This window comes from Drosophila navojoa, chromosome 2 (genome assembly GCF_054131105.1).
Source record: "Drosophila navojoa isolate 15081-1374.11 chromosome 2, UAZ_NAV_1.0, whole genome shotgun sequence".
Taxonomy (NCBI): Eukaryota; Metazoa; Arthropoda; class Insecta; order Diptera; family Drosophilidae; genus Drosophila; species Drosophila navojoa.
The window spans coordinates 5,493,208-5,513,241 of record NC_142890.1 but is presented as its reverse complement, the minus strand read 5'-3'; the positions used below and the strand labels follow the sequence as shown (position 1 = coordinate 5,513,241).

General features: G+C 38.2%; 3 protein-coding genes across 4 annotated transcripts; 2 read left to right on the top strand and 1 right to left on the bottom strand.

Annotated features, from left to right (window-relative positions):
• The first annotated feature begins 23 nt into the window (after nucleotides 1–23).
• Nucleotides 24–2,306, top strand: LOC108654185 (negative elongation factor B). Its single transcript, XM_018105304.3, has one exon. The coding sequence runs from the start codon at nucleotides 129–131 to the stop codon at nucleotides 1,914–1,916; it is 1,788 nt and encodes a 595-aa protein (XP_017960793.1). The 5' UTR covers nucleotides 24–128; the 3' UTR covers nucleotides 1,917–2,306.
• A 135-nt stretch (nucleotides 2,307–2,441) lies between these two features.
• LOC108656712 (Cystathionine gamma-lyase) lies at nucleotides 2,442–3,967 on the bottom strand. The gene is made up of 2 exons (XM_018108987.3): nucleotides 3,846–3,967; nucleotides 2,442–3,766 (listed from the first exon to the last, which is right to left on the bottom strand). Exon 2 carries the CDS (start codon nucleotides 3,728–3,730, stop codon nucleotides 2,549–2,551), a length of 1,182 nt encoding a protein of 393 aa, XP_017964476.1. The 5' UTR covers nucleotides 3,731–3,766; nucleotides 3,846–3,967; the 3' UTR covers nucleotides 2,442–2,548.
• Nucleotides 3,968–3,981: 14 nt separating this feature from the next.
• CycG (cyclin G) lies at nucleotides 3,982–18,506 on the top strand. Of its 2 annotated transcripts, none has more exons than XM_018105316.3 (6): nucleotides 3,982–4,124; nucleotides 13,587–14,431; nucleotides 14,705–14,944; nucleotides 15,018–15,392; nucleotides 15,457–15,671; nucleotides 17,290–18,506. In XM_018105316.3, the coding sequence occupies exons 2-6, from the start codon at nucleotides 13,607–13,609 to the stop codon at nucleotides 17,363–17,365; spliced, it is 1,731 nt and encodes a 576-aa protein (XP_017960805.1). In that variant the 5' UTR covers nucleotides 3,982–4,124; nucleotides 13,587–13,606; the 3' UTR covers nucleotides 17,366–18,506. The 2 variants fall into 2 exon arrangements, with proteins under 2 accessions (XP_017960805.1, XP_017960816.1); XM_018105327.3 differs by lacking the exon at nucleotides 3,982–4,124 and adding an exon at nucleotides 5,166–5,694.
• Nucleotides 18,507–20,034: the final 1,528 nt, after the last annotated feature.

The following is a 20,034-nucleotide window of genomic DNA, read 5'->3' as shown; positions in this document are numbered from 1 at the left end:
ATCTCAAGGGTACAGTAGAGAATAATGCACATCTCTATCACTTGTTGGCTAGCGCAGCCCTGGTTTCACAATCTGCCATTTGCTATTTGAGTGAAACAGACAATAATTTGTTTTGTTGATAAAAAAAAATGAGCACGCCTGCAAAAAGCACTGGCACCGGACTGGAGGATGTTAATATACCCGGCCAGGCGTTTCTACGTGAAGCGCTCACCTCATGCACGGATCCACTGAAAGCTATCGAGAGCTTTCAACTCGAAAACGGTGTTTTGCTGCCTTCTCTGCGTCCGATGTTACCTTTACTGGATTTGCATGGTGTGCGACGTCTGGACTTCCATACTTCGCTTATGGAGGAGTTGCGTGACAAACTAATCGCGCACATTAACGAGCTGGGTCAGAAGGATCCACGCGAGCGCGAAAAGAAACTAAAGGACCTGTTGGTCAAGAGTTTTCCCGTGGTGCGTGTCAAGCATTTGCGTCCTGTTGTGATGGCCATACTGCGAAATACCCAGCACATTGATGACAAGTACTTGCGCGTCCTCATGCGTGATCGCGAGCTCTATGCGGATACAGACACAGAAGTCAAGCGGCAAATATGGCGCGATAACCAATCTCTTTTTGGTGACGAGGTGTCTCCACTGCTATCGCAATATATTCGCGAAAAGGAGCACATTCTCTTTGATCACACCAATCTGAATAACTTGTTCTTCCAGCCCACACCGAAGGTTCGTCGGCAGGGCGAGGTAGTCCAGAAGCTGGCCAACATGATTGGAAATAGCGTTAAGCTCTACGATATGGTACTCCAGTTTCTGCGCACTCTCTTCTTGCGCACACGCAATGTCCATTATTGCACGCTCCGGGCAGAGCTGTTGATGGCACTGCACGATCTGGAGGTGCAGGAGATCATATCGATTGATCCGTGCCACAAGTTTACATGGTGCCTAGACGCTTGCATTCGGGAGAAGAATGTTGACATTAAACGCTCGAGGGAACTTCAGGGATTTCTGGATAACATTAAGCGCGGACAAGAGCAGGTGCTTGGCGATCTCTCGATGACACTGTGTGATCCGTATGCCATTAATTTTTTGGCCACCTCGGCAATCAAGATTCTGAATCACCTGATCAACAATGAGGGCATGCCGCGAGACAATCAAATTTTGATACTATTGCTGCGCATGTTGGCATTGGGGTTGAGTGCCTGGTTCATGATCGATACCCAGGACTTTAAGGAGCCGAAGCTCGATAACCAGGTGGTGACCAAGTTTCTACCTGCCCTGATGTCTCTCATGGTGGACGATCAGTGCCGAAGCCTGCACGCCAAACTTCCGCCCGATGAGCGCGAATCCGCATTGACGACCATTGAGCACTCTGGCCCGGCGCCAGACGCCGTAGAGGCCTACATCCAGGAGAGCTCGGTGGCCAGTATTTTGGCCATGTACTATACGCTGCACACGGCCCGCGTCAAGGATCGCGTCGGCCTGTTGCGTGTTCTGGCCATACTGTCGTCCTGCAAGGACTATCGTGCCTATGAGGATCCCTTCCTCCATTCGCTGATTGCTCTGCTCATACCTATGAGCGAGGAGTTTGCCACCGAAGACTTTTGCACCACACTCTTCGATGAGTTCATTTTCGCGGGTCTAACGCGCGAGAACGTCACCTCCAGGCACATGATGAAGCTGCTCTGGTACATCTACAATAAGTTGCCCGCTGGCCGCCTCGCGACACTGATGAAGGCCATGCAGCCAACGACGGCACACAATGAGCACATCCACAAACTCTACGAGACACTACAGGAGCGCATTGGCACGGCCGTGGCACCAGATACCGCCACGCCCACAGTACTTGATCAGCCGCCCCCTGACTACGATTCGCCTTTGAAGAGCGTGCCCACACCAGGACCACATTATAGCACACAATAGACTACGTAGAGTATCAATTATATAAATAGGCGTAGTTATAAAGCTCTGAGCTAGTCTTGTCTACAAGCATACATAGACATATGTCATATATATATATGCATATGTATGCTAACTGCATAAGTTGTCTGAAAACAGTTTCATATTTGTTTAGTGCATAGAGCAATTCGATCAGCTTTTTACAGTTTGTTCTTTGTTTATAGAGAGCATAGCTAATCTAAACATATACTTATTAAATTTTTTCAGATATATTGTCATTTCGTTAGATCAATGTTATCAGATCTATTGATTATTGTTTGGTTAAGTTTTATATTTTCATTAAAAATTATACAAATATGTATATTTAAATTCCGATAATACAATTTGCTATTATATATCATATAAGTATCTTCATTCAGTTTTGTATTTTTAGAGTTCTTTGGAAAAAGAACAACTCACAGTGTCGAGCTTCTTAATTCCAAAAAAAAGACTAAATATCCATAAGATTGACTAAAAATATTTGATAGCTTCTAGAGAATAGAATACATTAGATAAATTTTTTCTTGAAATAAATACTTTGTTTGCATTTATGGTTCAGAGTATCATTATGTTCTAGAAAACATGTAAAAGTACTCCTTTTTTAAATACTTAAAAATTCAAACTTTGGCTGCAACATCCAAAGCATTTTTGATATCATCGATTAAATCCTCGGCATCCTCCAGACCCACCGAGAGGCGTATCAAAGCGTCCGAAATGCCCAAAGCTTTACGATCCTCTGCAGGCACTGAGGCATGCGTCATGATGGAGGGCAGCTCGGCTAGACTCTCATAGCCACCCAGGCTTTCGGCCAACGAAAAGAGTTTCAGAGCTTTCAGAAAGGCACTCGATTGCGGTAAGTCGCCTTTGATGTAGAAAGAGAAGACGCCGCTGTAGCCATACGTCTGAGCCAGGGCCAATTGATGCTGCGGATGCGAGGGCAGACCAGGATGTAGAACCTTCTCCACGAAATCATGTGACTCCAGAAACTTGGCCACCTTGAGTGCATTCGCTTGATGTTGTTCCATGCGCAGCGATAAGGTTTTTAAACTGCGATTCACCTGATAACAATCAAAGGGCGATGGTACAATGCCCAATGAATTTTGTAAAAATTTCAGTCTGTCATAGAGCTTATCGCAATTCATTGTGATACCGCCCATAACGACGTCTGTGTGGCCGTTCATGTATTTGGTCAGGGAATAGCAGACGAGATCGGCGCCTAGCTCGAGCGGCCGCTGGAAGTAGGAGGTGAGAAAGGTGTTATCCACGGCAACAATCACATCTTTGCAAGATTCCCGACTGATCTGCACCAGAGCCTTAATGTCCCCGACTTTTAGCAGCGGATTTGTTGGCGATTCCAGCCAAACGAGCTTTGTTTCCGGTTTGAAAGCGGCACGAAAACTTTCCAAATTTGTGGCATCCACAAATGTGGCCGTTAGACCAAGGCGCGTTGCCACCTGGCGGATTAAGCGATTTGTACCGCCATAGACATCGTCGCCCATCACTATGTGATCGCCACGGCTGAGCATGGTCAGCACAGCGGTCGTGGCGCCCAGGCCAGAGGAGAAGACCAAACCATACCTGGCATTATCCAGCGCTGCCATACACTGCTGCAGGACATTCCGCGTGGGGTTGCCACCACGCGAATAAATATAACCTCGATTTTGTCCTGGCGCATCCTGTTTGAAATTCGTGCTCATTGTTATGGGCGGTATCACACAGGCGCTGTTCCACTGCTCTGGATCCTGGCCAACGTGTATGGCCTTAGTGGCGAAGCCTTTTGGTTGTTCTTTGAAACCCATTTTTATCAGATATAAAATTTAATACAGCCGCAACACCTTGACATTCAGTGCGTCAATGACAAGTAAATTGTTAGATTATCTATTTATAGAAAAAAATACCATAAATAATACTAACAGTGGCTTTTAACATTAAATCCCGGGGATGACAAATAAATCTATTGTGGTTTATACCATCAGCCAATATTTAGATATATGAAATTCGGAATTCCAGTATTCATATGAACAGCGATTAATGGCTCACTCACTCGAAACTGGTTCCGAAGAACCGAATTGCCAACCAAGGCACTTGCCAGCCCTTGAACAGCTCATTTCATTTAGATATTTACATATATTTGGTCGTGTCGCAGTTCAGAAAAAAAAAGACAAATACTGATTAAAACGCAGAGGCATCCGGGTAAGTTATTAAAAAAAATAATTAAGAATACTAATATTACCAATTAAAAATTGTGTAACAATGCCAAAACGACTTTGTTAGCGTTAAAGTAACTGAGCTAGCCGAGTGCCTTACGCCACGCGTTTCTTCCAATAAGATTCTATGTGTATGTGTGTGTGTGTATAGGTCTGTGACGAAATCTTGAATAAAAGGTTATTTATATTGCTTTCTTCATTTCATTGAGTTCTTGTTGAAATTACAATTTAAAAAATAATAATAGTTTGTCAGATTACAGCAGTGCATTCAATAATGCTATGAATATGGCGAATAAAGCTTGTTACTGCAAGTTTCTGGAACCACCTATACATAAGCAAACATATTTGTGCTTGTATGTGTGCGTGAGTAAGTGTAAGTGAATAGCGAAATTGCTTCTCCCCGCCTCCACGGGTTCATTCACTAAATTGCATAGCAACAGTTAAAAAATAGAAACAGATTTTTACTATTTGGTGAAAATTTATACTATGCGTAATAGTAAACATAAATATGAGATGAAATATGAATTCGAAATTACTAGGTGAAAAATTGATTATAAAATATAAAATGATCCATGAGAAGTATTATAGATTTAATAATTTCGAACGTTGGTGAAATACATACATGATAGGACAAATATATGTACATAAGAGACTTTAATATACTTATTCTATTTATTCTCAATTTGCTACTCATGCAATTTTACTATAATTTAAAAAGGGCCGCGCATTTAAAAGCTGCCACCTTATGGATATTTTGCAGAAATGCCACCAAAAATCTAGCATCTAACAAGTGGCGACTCATTTTTCTAAAAAGAACAAATTTTACTCAAATTTGCAGTATTTAAATACTGCACTGAATGTTTCTCAACACGTACAGATCTCTTGGGCAAAAGCAGTGCAGCACGAGTGAGCAACTTTTGTTCACTCTTTCCAACAAGTCGTTTTCGTAGCAACATGAGTGAGGCAACATTTGAGTGAGTGAGGCAACATGTCCATTGGCTGCCAATGTATGTTTTTTCCCCTGTTTGATGCCTCAGTTTACATTTGGAAGCAACAAAGCAAAGTACCGTTTGGACTGTAATTGAGCGTGTGCGTGTGTGATTGTATTTGAATGTGTGTGTGAGATTTTGCATTAAAAAAAAAAATTGTGTTATAATTTGAATTTTAATTTAAGTACTTGCAAGACCAAATGTATATTTAACATAAATTAAGTAAAGTAACGTAGTACACAAAAACAGAATTACGATGTGCAGCTGATGGGAAAAAACCTACCACTCTTAAATTAGTGCGTGGGAAAAATCGATCCACAAACTGTTTGCAAAGAACATGAAAAATGTTGGCTTAACCGATAAACTATGACAAAAACAAGTTCACTGTGATACATTTTTGCAGTACAAATTAGTTAACAACAAAACACTTAGTATAGTTCAAAAGAACCAACTTTCAACTATACACCTATTTTTCGAGTGCAATAATAAAATTTTCGCCAAGATTCTCAACTAACTCATCTCGAAACATTCCTGCGCAACATAAAACAACAAAATGGCTGTAAAAACGTAAGCATAACTATTGTTAAAAAATAAAAAAAGAGAAATTACAACAATTTCATTGCGTTAAATCACAAAAAGGCCCAGTTTGTGTGTTCCTTGTCAATTGTTTTTTTTTATTGTAAATGTATATACATACATACATATACACAGTAACAATTGAGTATGCATTAAATTGAATGCAAAGCTGATATGAAAAAAAATATTGTAGAAACAATTTACGTGTTTGTTTCAACTCTCAATTCGTCTCCCAGCTGTTCGAGCATAAGAGTATCTACATAAATGCATGTGTATGTGTGAGTGGGGTACAGTGGAGCTGCTATTCATAGGCCCATTGTGAGAGAGACAAAGAGAAACTGTGCTGGTATCCCAATAGTACAGTTATCCAATCAATACGCACAACATTTATATTAAACAATTTAATTATTGAAATACCTTCAATGCATTTTTATTTAATTTCATATTGTGTGTGTTTTGTGTGCAATTGTATTATTAATGGTGTTTTATTGTTGCGACGCACTGGCTGAGATAGATCCAACCAGTGGAAGTGTTTCAATTCCATAATGTACCATTGCTCCTCTCTGGCTCTCTCAACTTATACACTCGCAGTGCGCAAACAAAGAGTTTGTTGTGTGTGTGCGTTATGTTCGTGTTCCCATTTGGGTTTTTGCTTTGTATTCTTACACCAATACCAGTGCATAAGATTTGAATGTGTTAGTGCAAGCTCGAAAATTGCGTCAGCCAATTGAAAAATTTATTTATACTTGCGCATATTTACATGCCCCAAAATGTTAGCTAGGCTTTTAACTCGTTTCCTTTTTTTTTTTTTTTTAACTTAGCATAACTTATAGAAAAACTTCAACTGTCTTAGTTTTCGGACTTTGCTTATATTGATTTCTGTCTCGCTCTCGCTCTCTCTTTGCTTGATTTCACCTTCAGCATTTTTTTCTTTCAGTTTTCGCTTTCTGGGTCATATTTGTTGATTTCAATTTGCTGGTGGCGTCGCAGCAAACATATTTTATTTTATATACTATATTTTACATATACATTTTCGTTTTAGCCATGAACAAATAACCTTCGTAAGGGCTCCCACACATGTGTATAATTTGTATCGATCTGAGAGTGTATAAGTCTTGTGTTTGTGTGGGAGATGCTTGGCTGCATACGTACCGTTGCTTTGCTTATCCCTTCATTTACCTATGCCCCTCCTATTATATTTTCAACATACCTTTGCTTTGTCTAGCGTCTTTAGCGTCTTTTTTGTTGACTTCGAGGCGTTGGCGCGCATTTCGTTTGTTTTTTCATTGTTGCGTCTTAACATCGTTTGATTTGTAGCTTCCTCGGCCATTTACTATGTATGTATGATTGTGTGTGTTTTACTGTTGTTAGATAGGGGCATTGAGCGAGAGCATGCAGAGATGCAGAGAGAGAGAGAGAGTTGCCATCTTGATCTTGACTGCGGTTAGCCGCCCCTTAAATAGCCCGTAATTCCGTCTCTGTTAAAAAAAAAAAAAAATTTCACTTGTATTGCTGCACAGTTATGTCTTGTATCCAACATGTATCTTCGGTTACTAATCAAGATATATATTTGTTGACAATATCTCGTTACTCGCCAGGCAAATTTTGACAAAACTTTCGTCGCGACAGTCTCAAGTGAAACTTGAGTCTACAACCAAAAAAAAAAAAAAAAAAAAAAAAAAAAGAGTATAAAAAAAAACTGTATTGAACAGCTGTTGTCATGTAGGAATACACAGTGACGCATATTTTTATACATACATATATAAAAAATAAGCTGACCTTTGCTTCTTATCTATGCAGTACCACTGTGCAGCGTAAATGAGCTCAATAAGCATTTCAGAATGCGCACAACGAAAGTTAATTTATAGAGCTTCCAGTTCAAATAGGCTTTTCAACCCCTCCATCATATTCACATCCATATATAGGTAATTCAAGTTGCCTCTGGCAACAATGAGTGTCAACTCGTGCCAAGCAAAAAAAAAAAAAAACACAACTTTGTTCGGACCACCCCTTTTTCAATTGTTGCTGCCTGTTAGTTGTATTTTCCTTTTTTTCATGTTGGGTTTTCTATTGATGTCGTTTTTCTAATTCAATTGAAAGGTGCTGAGGCATTCCGGGGCAGCTGTTAGCCCGGCCCTGGCAGCTGCCTTTAAATCGTTGCAACGACTTATCGTTCTGAGAATGGAATGGCAACTGGAACTGGAACTGATACTGGTTCCACTTATTGCAATATGTCAATGCTGTGGGCGGGCGGGATAAGTTCGAATTGTTTTTATCTCATGGTAGTACTACAGTACTACAAGAAACCCATCCGACATGAAACATTGTGGAATGTTTTTGAATTGGACGTCATATTCAATAACATTCTGTGATTTGACCCTAGTTCAATAACCTATAACAAGTGTCCAACTGTGCTTTCAGTACACATCATTTCAATATATCTTCAATAACAATTTACAGCTTGCGATAATAATGTATCTTATTGTTACATCCGCTGTACGTTTTCCTCTATCTAATGGAGTTAACAACTTGATAAACATACATATGAATATATATGTATTCCGAGCCCACTTATCAGTTCCTGTAATTTTTCCTCTTTGTTTCCAATCTATTTCGGGTACAAAGTGCGGACATGTTTGTCCAGTAAGGGCTTATCTAGACAAGTCCAAAAAAGACCACTAAACCAATTACCTCTAAAATTGAATACAGTTCGCGATTGTAATGACAATTGCAATGAACGAAAATTCCTCAATGCATTTCTCGTTTCGCTCGTCGATAATGAAAACTAATTTAAGGCATTGAAATCGCGCGATAATAGAAATGTAAATATATGTATTCGTGTATACGTCCGCTCTATTTTAGTGAGTCGAGTCCATTGACAGATTGTCGAGACAGGCCGCAGACATATGCACATTTAAAGTACAGGCATACGCAGATAGTGAACATAGTTCCGCTGGGATCGAACTAGCGTCAGACAAAGTTCAATGCTTGAACTGAACTTGCAAACGGAACACGAAGCTAGACGCGTGATTCGGAATCACGATTTTAGTTCAGCTGCACGCAAAGTGATAGAATAATTTTATACGTAACGAAATTCTGGCTTTCTTATTTGTTTAGTCTTTTCTTTCTACTTCTTTTATATACAAACGATGCGTACAGCAATTTTAGCACTGCCTAAATAAAAAGTAAAACAATAGTGCTTCCATTCCATTCCATGGTAATGCAATAATTTATCTCGCAGCGCATGCCACAGGACAGCTGCTGCGCCTGCGCCCTGTCAGCGGGCAGCATTTGATGTTTCCGCTTTGTCTGCCACTTCGCACTGTACGCTATAAATATTTACATATATGTGTGTGTGTGCGTGTGTGTGTACAGCTGTTTCTTTGGATGTATGCGCTTGGGGTTGAAAACCAAATTTGGACGTCGCGACGTCGTCTGTGTGGCTTCCTGGTTGGGCAGCTTTGGCTTTGGTGGTGGTTGGGGTAACGGACACCCTGGTTGACAGCCCTTAACGGTTCAGTGCGCAATTCTATTTGTTAATTTCATCAAAGTTAAAGTCGCCAGTGGAACGTGTTGGTTATTTTAAGCTCAGCAAAGGGGTTGGTCACTTATTAAAAGCAGAAGGAATGCTGGCATTGGCACATGTCGCGGATAAAACCAATTCACGCAGGGTGGCAACTCCAACTGTTGTGTACCTGTTTGGCGTCACGTATGACGCGTACCGACGGCCCTGTATGCAACGTGATGCAAGCAGCAAAGCAGAAATTTCCCGAGCTGCTGTTGTTTGTTGTTGATGCAACTGCTCGCTGTCTGTTTGCTTGCACTCAAAAGCTCTATAGGTCTCCTTTTTATTTATTTTAATGTTTGTACATTTTGAACAGTAGCTCCAAGTGTCTTGTCATTTGTTGACCTTCAGTAGCTTTAAATACGCAGTCCAACATCAATTAAGCGCTGATAAATGAATAAACCGTTCGACAAAATGAAAAAGCATAAAAGCAAAAAATACAAAAGTACTGCTGAATAATAGAGGGCATCTCGCTCGTGCAGGTGTTTTTTGACACTATGCACGTCCCTATCGCACTTGCGTGCATCTGCGTTCGCGTCTGTTTATTAAACAGCTTCACAAAACAAAAGCAACAAAATAATGGAAAACATTTTGCAAGCTCTTAACTAGCATTTGTTTTGGTTTAATGCACTTTACCTCAAGCAAATAGAGAATATATGAACACAAACGCAGACATAATTCACTTTCGTTTTGAAGCACTTAATGTATGTGGATACACATACAAATATATTTATGTATAAGATCAGCAGTGTTTCACTCTCCTTGCCTGGCTGCCTCTCTCTCACTCTGTGATGATTACCTTTTTCTTTTAGTTAAAGGTTGTTGTCTGTGCTTACTGAGCAGAAACAGTAAACGCTTTTTTTTATATGTATGTACTTACATACATAAGTTCCAATATATGTATTTTCATATTTCACACCTGAGCAGGCCCAACCACACCCCCCAACTAGCATTCGTCTTCGTTTAACTCGCGTATTTTAGTTACGAAAATAGGCAAAAAGTGAAATTTTTTTACAAACTCGTAAATGTTGGCCAAGTTGTTCGAGCAGTTAATAACAATAACAACAAGTAGCAGCAACAGCCTAGGTAAAGCTCATATAAAAATAAAAACAACTACACGCATACACATAAATGCAAACAGACGTGTACACACATACATATAGCTGTAAACGTGTGTATGTGCGGTATGTATGTGTATGAGTATGTATGTGTACGTGCTTTGCGTCAGCGGCACCCGTAACAGATTTTGTTTTTCGTTGACCAAAAGATCAACAACAAAATACACATAGACGAAACACTAAAACCAAAAACTAAAAAAATAATAATTCAATTTAGAAATCATCGAATCGAATTCCGAAATATGGTACAAACCGATATTTACATATGTATGTATGTATGTGTGTAAATAATTATAAAAGTATGAGCCTTGAATATGATCAACAGAGAACATTTGATATCTCTCACTCGCACTCATTTGTGAGAACGCAGGGAGGCCAGCCTAATCCAAATAAGCATAACCAGCAATGCACACACACACAGCTCGCATAAGATGAGACAAAGCTCAAGCTTTAGTTCTCTGATCTGCTGCCTCTTTTACACTGTTACGCTTTGTATGCAGCTTTTTATGCCCATCAGAGCGTCAAGCTGAACTTTGACTTGATGCCGTTAGTTTGTTGCTTTGGGGCTTAGTGCAGGGCTGCATCGTCATGTTTATGACTATCGAAAACTTGTTTCTGAGTTGGGCGACCTTGAATTGAAGCACTTGTTGATCCATAGCGAGTGGGTTTATTATTGTGTTTGGTGGACGGAAGTAAAAAAGAGCGTGAGTTGTATGTTTTCGTCAACTGTTGATGTTTTTATATTATTATTATTGTTGTTTTTTTTTTCTTCTTTTTTTTTTATAAATTCTGCAAATGCGTCAGATATGTGGATATTGTGCCCTCATCAGTTTGGTTGGTCTGATTCACATTCGAAATATGATTAAGGTGCGGTCAGTTTCTTAGGGGAAAGTTCAGTCGTATGGATCATCGCATTCTGAATTGTATATTGTATACCTGATTCATTGGTCGTTTCAAAACGAGTTAAAATTAATTCGAACTTGAATTATTACTCATTAGGGTATTTTTAACTCAGTTATGTTTAGCCTTCTGAAAACGGGGTCTTAAGCTGCTAGCCATGGCCAGGTTAATGACAACTGTTTTGAAACACACTGTTCACACTTGTGATCGGGTTTTCATTTTTAATTTCGTTTCTTTTTCTTCTCTGAGCTGTATGTTTACAATTGATATTCCCTTTCAACTATAAATACCAAACAGTTTTTCTTAGCACCATTTCCCGCAGCTACTTACAATATTTCATACGTCAATTGCCTCTGCAGCAATGGCAGCTATTTTCCACAATGCCATAAACATTTATCTCACACTTTCAAGTAGCTCCGCTCCACTCGTCTGCACAGCTTCAAATTTCGAAACTGTGTTTGTTAGTTTGTTAGTTTTTATGTCATTTATCATTTGCTTCTGTGTTTGGATTATTTAATGTTTTGTTTTCGCTTCCTCCATGTCAATTGCTAGCCCATGAGCATTAGAGAAAGCTTGCCCAGCCCTGGCACATTTGCTATTGCTGTTATCTCTCAATCCCAGCGTATCCGATTCTGTGTGTTGCTCTTATGCGTGTGCGTGTGTGTGTGTGTGTGTGTGTGTCGATTTCATATTATTAGCTGTAAGGCGAACGCTGAATTGGAACAAGATGGCGGCCACTTTGTTTACTCAAGTGTGCGCAGTGAGCTTTTGTATTGAGTTCTTTGTTTTTGCTTTCTTCATTTGCAATAGGAAATCAATCAATGTTGAGGACTTAGGGAAGTCAATATATTTTTGTCTCGAATTCTTAGACATTCTGCATAAATATGTGATATTTCCCAGACTATTTATATGTGGTTTGCCTTGAGACAGAAATCACGCCCAGCCCACCCCACTTGCAGCCTTGTTACGTTGTGTGATTTGAATAAAAATGTAAGCAATTTGATGTGAGGTCAGGCAAACATATATAAAATGTATTCCAATGTCAAAATTGCTTGCCACACTGTGCACTCGACTTTTATGCTCAGTTTATAACGCTCAAAGTTCGTTCAACGCATTGTAAATAATTCAATATATATTGTATGTATATAAACAAAAAATGAAACGCAACAAGAGCAATGCTCTTTGCCAAAATAACAATAACAATAATATTTCAATTCAGTTTAATTTGACATCAATGTACCTCATTTGACATTTAGCATTTATACAGTAATAAAAATTGTATATTTTATTATTTAAATATTTATTTATTTATTTATTGATTTATTTGACCTAACAATTAATAAATATGCTTGCATAATTTTGCAGCGTGTAAGTTTTTACATATTTTAGCTAAAAGAGAATTTTTCGAAAGAAATTCAAAGCATCTACAAAATCAGTTCCACTACGAACTGAATACACTGCAAACAATTTCAGCGTCTAGCGTTTATTATCGTACCAAGCATTGAGCGAACACATAATAAACCACATTGATGCTAGAAATTATATAATTTATATATTTATATATTATTTAATTAAATATTGTTTCACAAAAGAAGATAAAGACAATTTGTACACATTGACTGACTGATAGACAAGAAATCTAGATTGTCTTTCGTTATTGTCATTTGTACACTAAACACAATTGTCACGCTATATACATATGATATATTTGTTTCAATATATGTATATATTGCATTGTTGAGGGCGTTTTGTTTGTTAACTGTTTGCAAATTGTTGAAAGAATTGCATTAAGGTTTTTGTTCGGCTATTAACAGAGCTATCAATATATACAGTAATCTATATATATATTTGGATTTCGGCTCTGGGCTACTTGAACCGGTGTATGCAGCACAAGTAGCAAACAGTTTATTTTATTTTCGGTTGCATTTGCGCTACCAGTGGATTATAATAATATAGTTGCTATATAAAGAGGATATAGATATCTATATAGTCCCTGAAGCGCTGCATTTCTAGTCTTGAATTTCGAGCTGCAGATTGAGAGAGCATTTAGTTGTTTTTCTGAGTGCACTCGTTGATATACTGCAAAAAAAAAAAATAATAATAATTAATTGGGCTTGAAATTCAATTGCGTGGGCTTTTTGCTGAAAATAAAATCATATCAAACAAGTTGATCAAGGGACACATTTATATATATAAATCATACATATATTTGGCCTTAACGCAAAGAGATTTTTGTATCTTTTTGCTGTTTTATTATACAAAACAACAACAACAACAAAAACAAACCTTGCCATATACAGGTACTAGGCCAGCCCTCACAATGTCTGTCCCTGTACGCTACTCTGCTGCCGCCGAATACGCCGTCGTTGATAGTGGTTTGGATAATACTCTAACCCAAGAAGAGCAATACCACCAACAACAACAGCAACTGCACCTGCACCAGCAACAGCTCGAGCACCAGCAACTGCAATACGCGCAATACCAACAGCAGCAACAGCAGGAGGAAGAGGAGGCTCTATTGTATTGCCAATTGCAGCAACAGCTGGAGGCAGAGCAGCAGGCGCTGGCGTTGCGGCAGCAGCAGGAGCAGTTGATGCAGCAGCGGTCATCGATGTTGATGTCCTCAACGGTTATGCCATCACTTGATTTGCCCCACAACAACAACCACAACATCACCAACAACAATAGCAACCACAACATCAACAACAACAACATGGATGCAGTTAGCATCAATGCAATCCTGGTCGATGATGAACAACCATCCACATCGGCTCAGGCAGCGGCGGCTATTTTGAGGGGCGAATCAATTAATGGTGATGGCATGAACTTGGTGGATCATAATACAGAGATGCCAACTGATTGGATGAGGATTGCGGACGAGGGCCGGTATGGGACACCGGGTGCTGCTGGCTTGGAATATCAGAAGTACGAACAACAACAACAGCAAACACTGGAAACAGAAGCAGCAGCTGGACAAGGAGCTGGAGCTGGAGCAGGAGCTGGAGCAGCAGAGCCCACAGCGCTCAAAATCCTAGAGGATCAATTACATGCGCTCAGTTCGGATGAGCTGTACGAGACCCTGAAGGAGTACGATGCACTGCAGGATAAATACCATACAGTACTGTTGCTTCCCAAGGAGTCGAGGGTAAGTTAATAACACTGGTGATAAGATAATCTAAGACTGAATCAATGACTAACAGAGTGACTGACTGATTGACTGGGAAGTCCGATTGATTGCATGATAAACATTGATTGAACTCTTTGGGAATGGCTCAAATTATCTGACTGACTAACAGACCAACTATATTTGACCGCATTGCCAATCTAATCTTATATAGAATATATGGAACATCATTTATATATTGACATCCCATTATATCAATATCATCTATATTTATCATTCCCTATATATTTACAGCGTGAGGTGACTGCCGGCGGACGTGATGGATCGGCGTATGTGCTGCGTTGTCTGAAGATGTGGTACGAGCTGCCATCGGATGTGCTGTTCTCGGCGATGAGCCTGGTGGATCGTTTTCTCGATCGCATGGCTGTTAAGCCTAAGCATATGGCCTGCATGAGCGTTGCCTCCTTCCATTTGGCCATTAAGCAGCTGGACTTGAAGCCCATACCAGCCGAAGATTTGGTTACAATATCTCAGGTATGTCACACATTCACGCACACTCGCACACATTAGGGTAAATGCCATTGTCTAACATTCTGAATTGTTACAGTGTGGTTGTACCGCTGGCGATCTGGAACGCATGGCCGGCGTCATTGCCAACAAACTGGGCGTACAGATGGGGCATGCCCCGATCACATCCGTTAGCTACCTGCGCATCTATTACGCACTCTTCCGCAATTTGGCTAAGCAAATTGGTGGGGATTTCTTTAAGTTCTATCAGCAACTCATTAAATTGGAGGAACTGGAGAATCGCTTGGAGATCTTACTGTGCGATGTCAAGACGACCGTGATAACGCCAGCGACATTGGCTCTAGTGCTCATCTGCCTGCATCTGGATTTCCACATTAAGGAGTCGTACACACGCGGCAGTCCCGAACTGAAGCATGTCTTTGAGTACATACTCTATCTGCAGGAGTACATGAGGGTATGTTTGATAAAGATGATGAATACAAATACAGAAAGTTATAAATCATTTATATATATTGCAGATACCCGATCGCGTTTTTACCTGCGGCTTTAGCATTGTCTCGGGCATTCTGTCCCATTACAATGGACAGAATAAGGCGCCCTACAAGCAGCGGCTTGTCTGGAAATTATCCAGTCGCACGCTGCGCGTCCTGCGCCCGATCAATCGTTTCTCATCCGATTTGCCCACCATTGAGGAGGGCATATCGAATGCTCTAGACGATGGCCTGCGTTCAAGGTAAGTGAAATCAAAAGAAATAGATCTTTATATAATCAATATAGAAAGTTTTGATATGTAAAAGAGCATAGCTAGGCAGGGTATAAATCCTAGTGTTCTTTAGATAACAGACCTATTGTTTTCTAGAACATTTCTGTTTCTGTCTAGCTGAAAAGGTCCGTTAGTTATTTTTAGCACTATTATTGTGTAGTCTTTGGACTAATTTGTATGTAAGCGAACGAGTATGTGCTGAGTTGTGTTTTTTGTTTTTGGTTTTTCGCGTAAACAAGTTTTTAGAATTGACGCGATTTTATTATCACAACAACAAACACCAAACACCAGCAAAACAACAAACAACAACAATACGCATTGAAAATATAAAAATCATGAGACCCATTGGCTGGTTTTGCGTGGCCCCCGCTCTGCCCCCTGCCCATGCCCATGCTCAACTTGTCGCATTTGCCAAAAGTGGTTCGACGAGCAGCAGCAGCAGCAGCAACACCTACAGCTAGACAGCCAGACATACATATGTATGCATAAATGTCCAAATAGATGTGCACACATATGCATACATGCGCACATAGTTATATGACTGTTAATGCGACTGTGTGTGTGTGCCTGTTATTTTTTCGACAACAATCTTATCAGAGAGGCACGCCAACCAGGCGCGTGTGAGCGAGAGAGGGGGAGGGAGAGTGAACTGAACGAGGGTCGCTGTTAAAATTGAGAAAAACAAATGTGAAATTCGCCACACATATCTAGAATTCGCTATGCCACTGTGGAATTCGCCGCGATGTGCGTCAATTGCTGGGCGGTGCGACGTGGGCGTCAAACCATCGATTTCTTTCGCCTTACATAAGTTTCTCTATGCCATTTGAAGACCTTGACATTTCATGCGCTAAGTGCAGCATATTGAACATATTGAAAACGACAGCTACCGTAGAATATGATAAACAAAATTATTAAAATTATTTCATTTATGACAAAAATATTTATAAACTTATTTAATATGAATATTATTAAATCGTAAATGGCATAAATGATGAAATGAGCATGACACAATGAAGTTAAAATGTATACATGTTAGTAATTTATATTTTTGGCAAGAAAAAAAAATTCCGTATGTACTTGACATTGAGACCATCGTATTCTGAAAAAAAAAAAAACAAATTGTATATATGTATATATATATATTGTATATATTTGTATACATATTTCAGTTTTTTTTGGCAAGAGTATTAAAAATTCATTGCTATGCCTAATATTTGTTGTTATTTTTTAGCTTTTTAATTTGTGGGCCTTCAGCTGTGTTGTTTTCTTATCTGATGAGGTGTTTTTATACATATACAAATATATATACCTTTGTTCCGTTTAGTCATAAACGTTTCGAGTTCAATGCACTATTTGACTTTCGCACTGCGTCGAAACAACTGATTGCACTTGCGCAAAGGCTTAAATCAGCTGATCAGCTGATCAGATATATAAAAAATGACCTTCAACTTGAGTTGGCAAAGTTTAGCGATTAAAAAAACAATGCTATAATTTCTTTGCTCGACTGCTAATTGCTTTAAGTATACTAAATATTAGATCATTTTTAATCAAATAATATTGCATTTCTTTGTTTTTCTTCTTCTTATAGAACCGAGAGTATTAGCTCCGAGGAGGAGGAGGACTGGCCAACTTCACCCATTATTCCAATTTTCGAACAATGTTAGTAGCATCTACTCACCCCCAGCAGCAGCAGCAAATTTGAGCAGCAACGAAGCAAACAGCAAACAGCACCCAAAAGTCAAGAAACAACGGACAAGTTTTGGGTAGCCGGATCGAAGCAGGTGCAGCAGGCAGGCAGGCAGGAATCATCCATGCAACACAGCAGCAGCAGCAACAGGTGCCACACACTTGTGGCAGCAGTGGAAAAGACATATCTACAGCCACAACAACAACAACTGAGTAACTGCTCCACAATTTTGTGAGCCTCTATTGTGTATGCTTGTGTGTTAGTAATGGGTGTGCGTGTGTGTATATAATGCTAAAAGAAAAACAATGATGCATCATAATTTGTTTAGCATACGCACATATATATATATATATATATATATATATACATCTCTTTATATATATGTATATGTATGTGCGTATATATATATAATTTACGCTGGTTCTACCATTTAAGAAACTATTGAGAAATGCGAGAGGTCAGCCAAAAGCCAGGCACAGGACACGGCACGAATATATAATTTTTCGATTTAATTTTGCGGCAAGACAGTAAAAAACGTAAAAAAAAACACAAAAGCAAAAAAAAATCCAAAAAAATATACATAAATATAGAACTGATGCGGACCATCATACAAAAGATTGATGTTGTTCCGGACCAATTGAGATCGATAAAGGAAAACGATTTAAATGATAACTGATTATGAAACATGCTTACGGAATGGAACATTAATTTTTTGTGAAAAAAAAAACAACAAAAAAGAAAAAACCAAACAAAAAAAAGTATCTATCAACCCAATTTCAAATAAGTTTAACGTAACTTTCTGTTATCCATGTTTGTTTTGTAAAACACTTAAAAAAAACACTGGACCCTTAAAAAAAGAAAATGAGAAAAAAAATCAACAAAAATCTAAAAAAGTACAAAAAATCATTAAATATAGACAGACTATTAAAATTTAAGTTAAATGTTCAAACTTTACCCCCTAAAATCAAACATAAAATTTGGTCGCGCTGAGGATTCAAGCAAAACTATAACTAAGCAAAACGTAATACAGATATATAAAATAACCCCAATATGTAGTTGAGTGTGTAGTCGATCATTTTTCTGCTCTATAAAAATATATATATATATATAAAACAAAACGAAAAGAAACGTCTATATAGAAAACATTCATAATTATTTTGAGCTAAGTGGAATTTGTTATTATTTATTTAACAACAAGCAAGATCTTTTTGAAATGAAATGTATTTAGAACAATGCAAAACAAAACACAGCAACAAAAACAAAACAGTGATAAATTTTGTCTATATGTATATATATGTATGTATATAGTTGCATATAACTTTTAAAGTATGCATACTATATGCATACATATACATATATATCTCTATTTATATCTATAAACACATTTCACTTTCATTTTTGTTATATAATTTAATGCCTATTTAATTTATTAAAAAACAGAACAAAACTTGTAAAAAAGAAAAAAACATGTACTAAATATACTATAGATATTATTATAGCAAACCAGCAAAGATTAAGAAGAAATCAAAAATCAAGCAACTATATCTTAAAATATGTTGTCTTTGTTTTTGGTTTTGAATTCAATTGAAGCGCCGCGCTCTTTTTAAAAAAAAATTATGATGCATTATATAGGAAAGTATATATATATATACACGGCAGAACAACAACTATGAAGAATCAGAAAGCTCTTAACTCGAGCTAGCAAAAACTATCCGCAGAAGACAAAAAGCAAACAGCAACAACAAGAAAAAGAAAAAGTTTTTACATTTCTCTTAAAATTCTTTTCATTTTTAACAAGGAAAAACAAAAAATTTTTAAAGCAAATGCCAAATCGAAATAATTTAAATTCGATTTAAACATTTTCTCTGTAAATTTTAATAAAATGCGCGTGTCACTGTGCACAGTGGCATACAGATTTCTAATTGAAATATTCGCAACAAATCCAAATGTTTTATTTACCTTTGTGTGAGTGGCTGTGTGTGTGCGTGTGTGTATAGCTGTAGCCAGACTAGCAGAAGCTCCAACTGTATCTTGGAAACACTCGCTCTCACGATCTCTCCTCTCTGGTCAAATGTGAGTACACCTAGAAGAGTAACGAAAAAAAAAAACTTAACAAGCCGCACTCTGCACACTCTGCAAATGTAAATAAAACATTGATAGTTGTACAACAGTTTTAACTTTTTAAATGAATGTGCAATAGTTCAACTATTATTTTCCCCCAAAACATTTTTAAATCTTTCATGGCAATACTCATATATTTTTTTAAGCTTAAGAACAAACATACACAAACGAAAAGTGTAAATGATTTTTAATATTTAAGCGACGAAGCTAGAAGAGAAAATTGTGTGTTCATTGCCAGGCTGCATGAAAAAAAGAAAACATTGTTTTTTTTTTATACATATATTTTTTAATCTTAGTCTAACTTTAAATAATGGCAAAGTGACAAATAAGACAAACAACAAGAAAGAAATGGAAGTATAGACATAAGACTTTCTACAAGTATGCCGCCAGTCGGTTATTCTGACATTAATTGTAACTGTATTTTAAAACTAGCAAATTTTACACATTTTTAGAGCGGAGTTAGTTAAATATTTGCAAGCGAAGTTAAAACAAAAAAACACAAACAAAAACAAATAACGAATCTTT

Bases quoted from the DNA above. Each gene is read 5' to 3' on its own strand.
- LOC108654185 (XM_018105304.3), top strand. From the start codon at position 129: ATGAGCACGCCTGCAAAAAGCACTGGCACCGGACTGGAGGATGTTAAT.
- LOC108656712 (XM_018108987.3), bottom strand. From the start codon at position 3,730: ATGGGTTTCAAAGAACAACCAAAAGGCTTCGCCACTAAGGCCATACAC.
- CycG (XM_018105316.3), top strand. From the start codon at position 13,607: ATGTCTGTCCCTGTACGCTACTCTGCTGCCGCCGAATACGCCGTCGTT. The intron at 14,432-14,704 runs GTAAGTTAATAA...ATATATTTACAG, and splicing joins TGCTTCCCAAGGAGTCGAGG to CGTGAGGTGACTGCCGGCGG. The intron at 15,393-15,456 runs GTATGTTTGATA...TATATATTGCAG, and splicing joins ATCTGCAGGAGTACATGAGG to ATACCCGATCGCGTTTTTAC.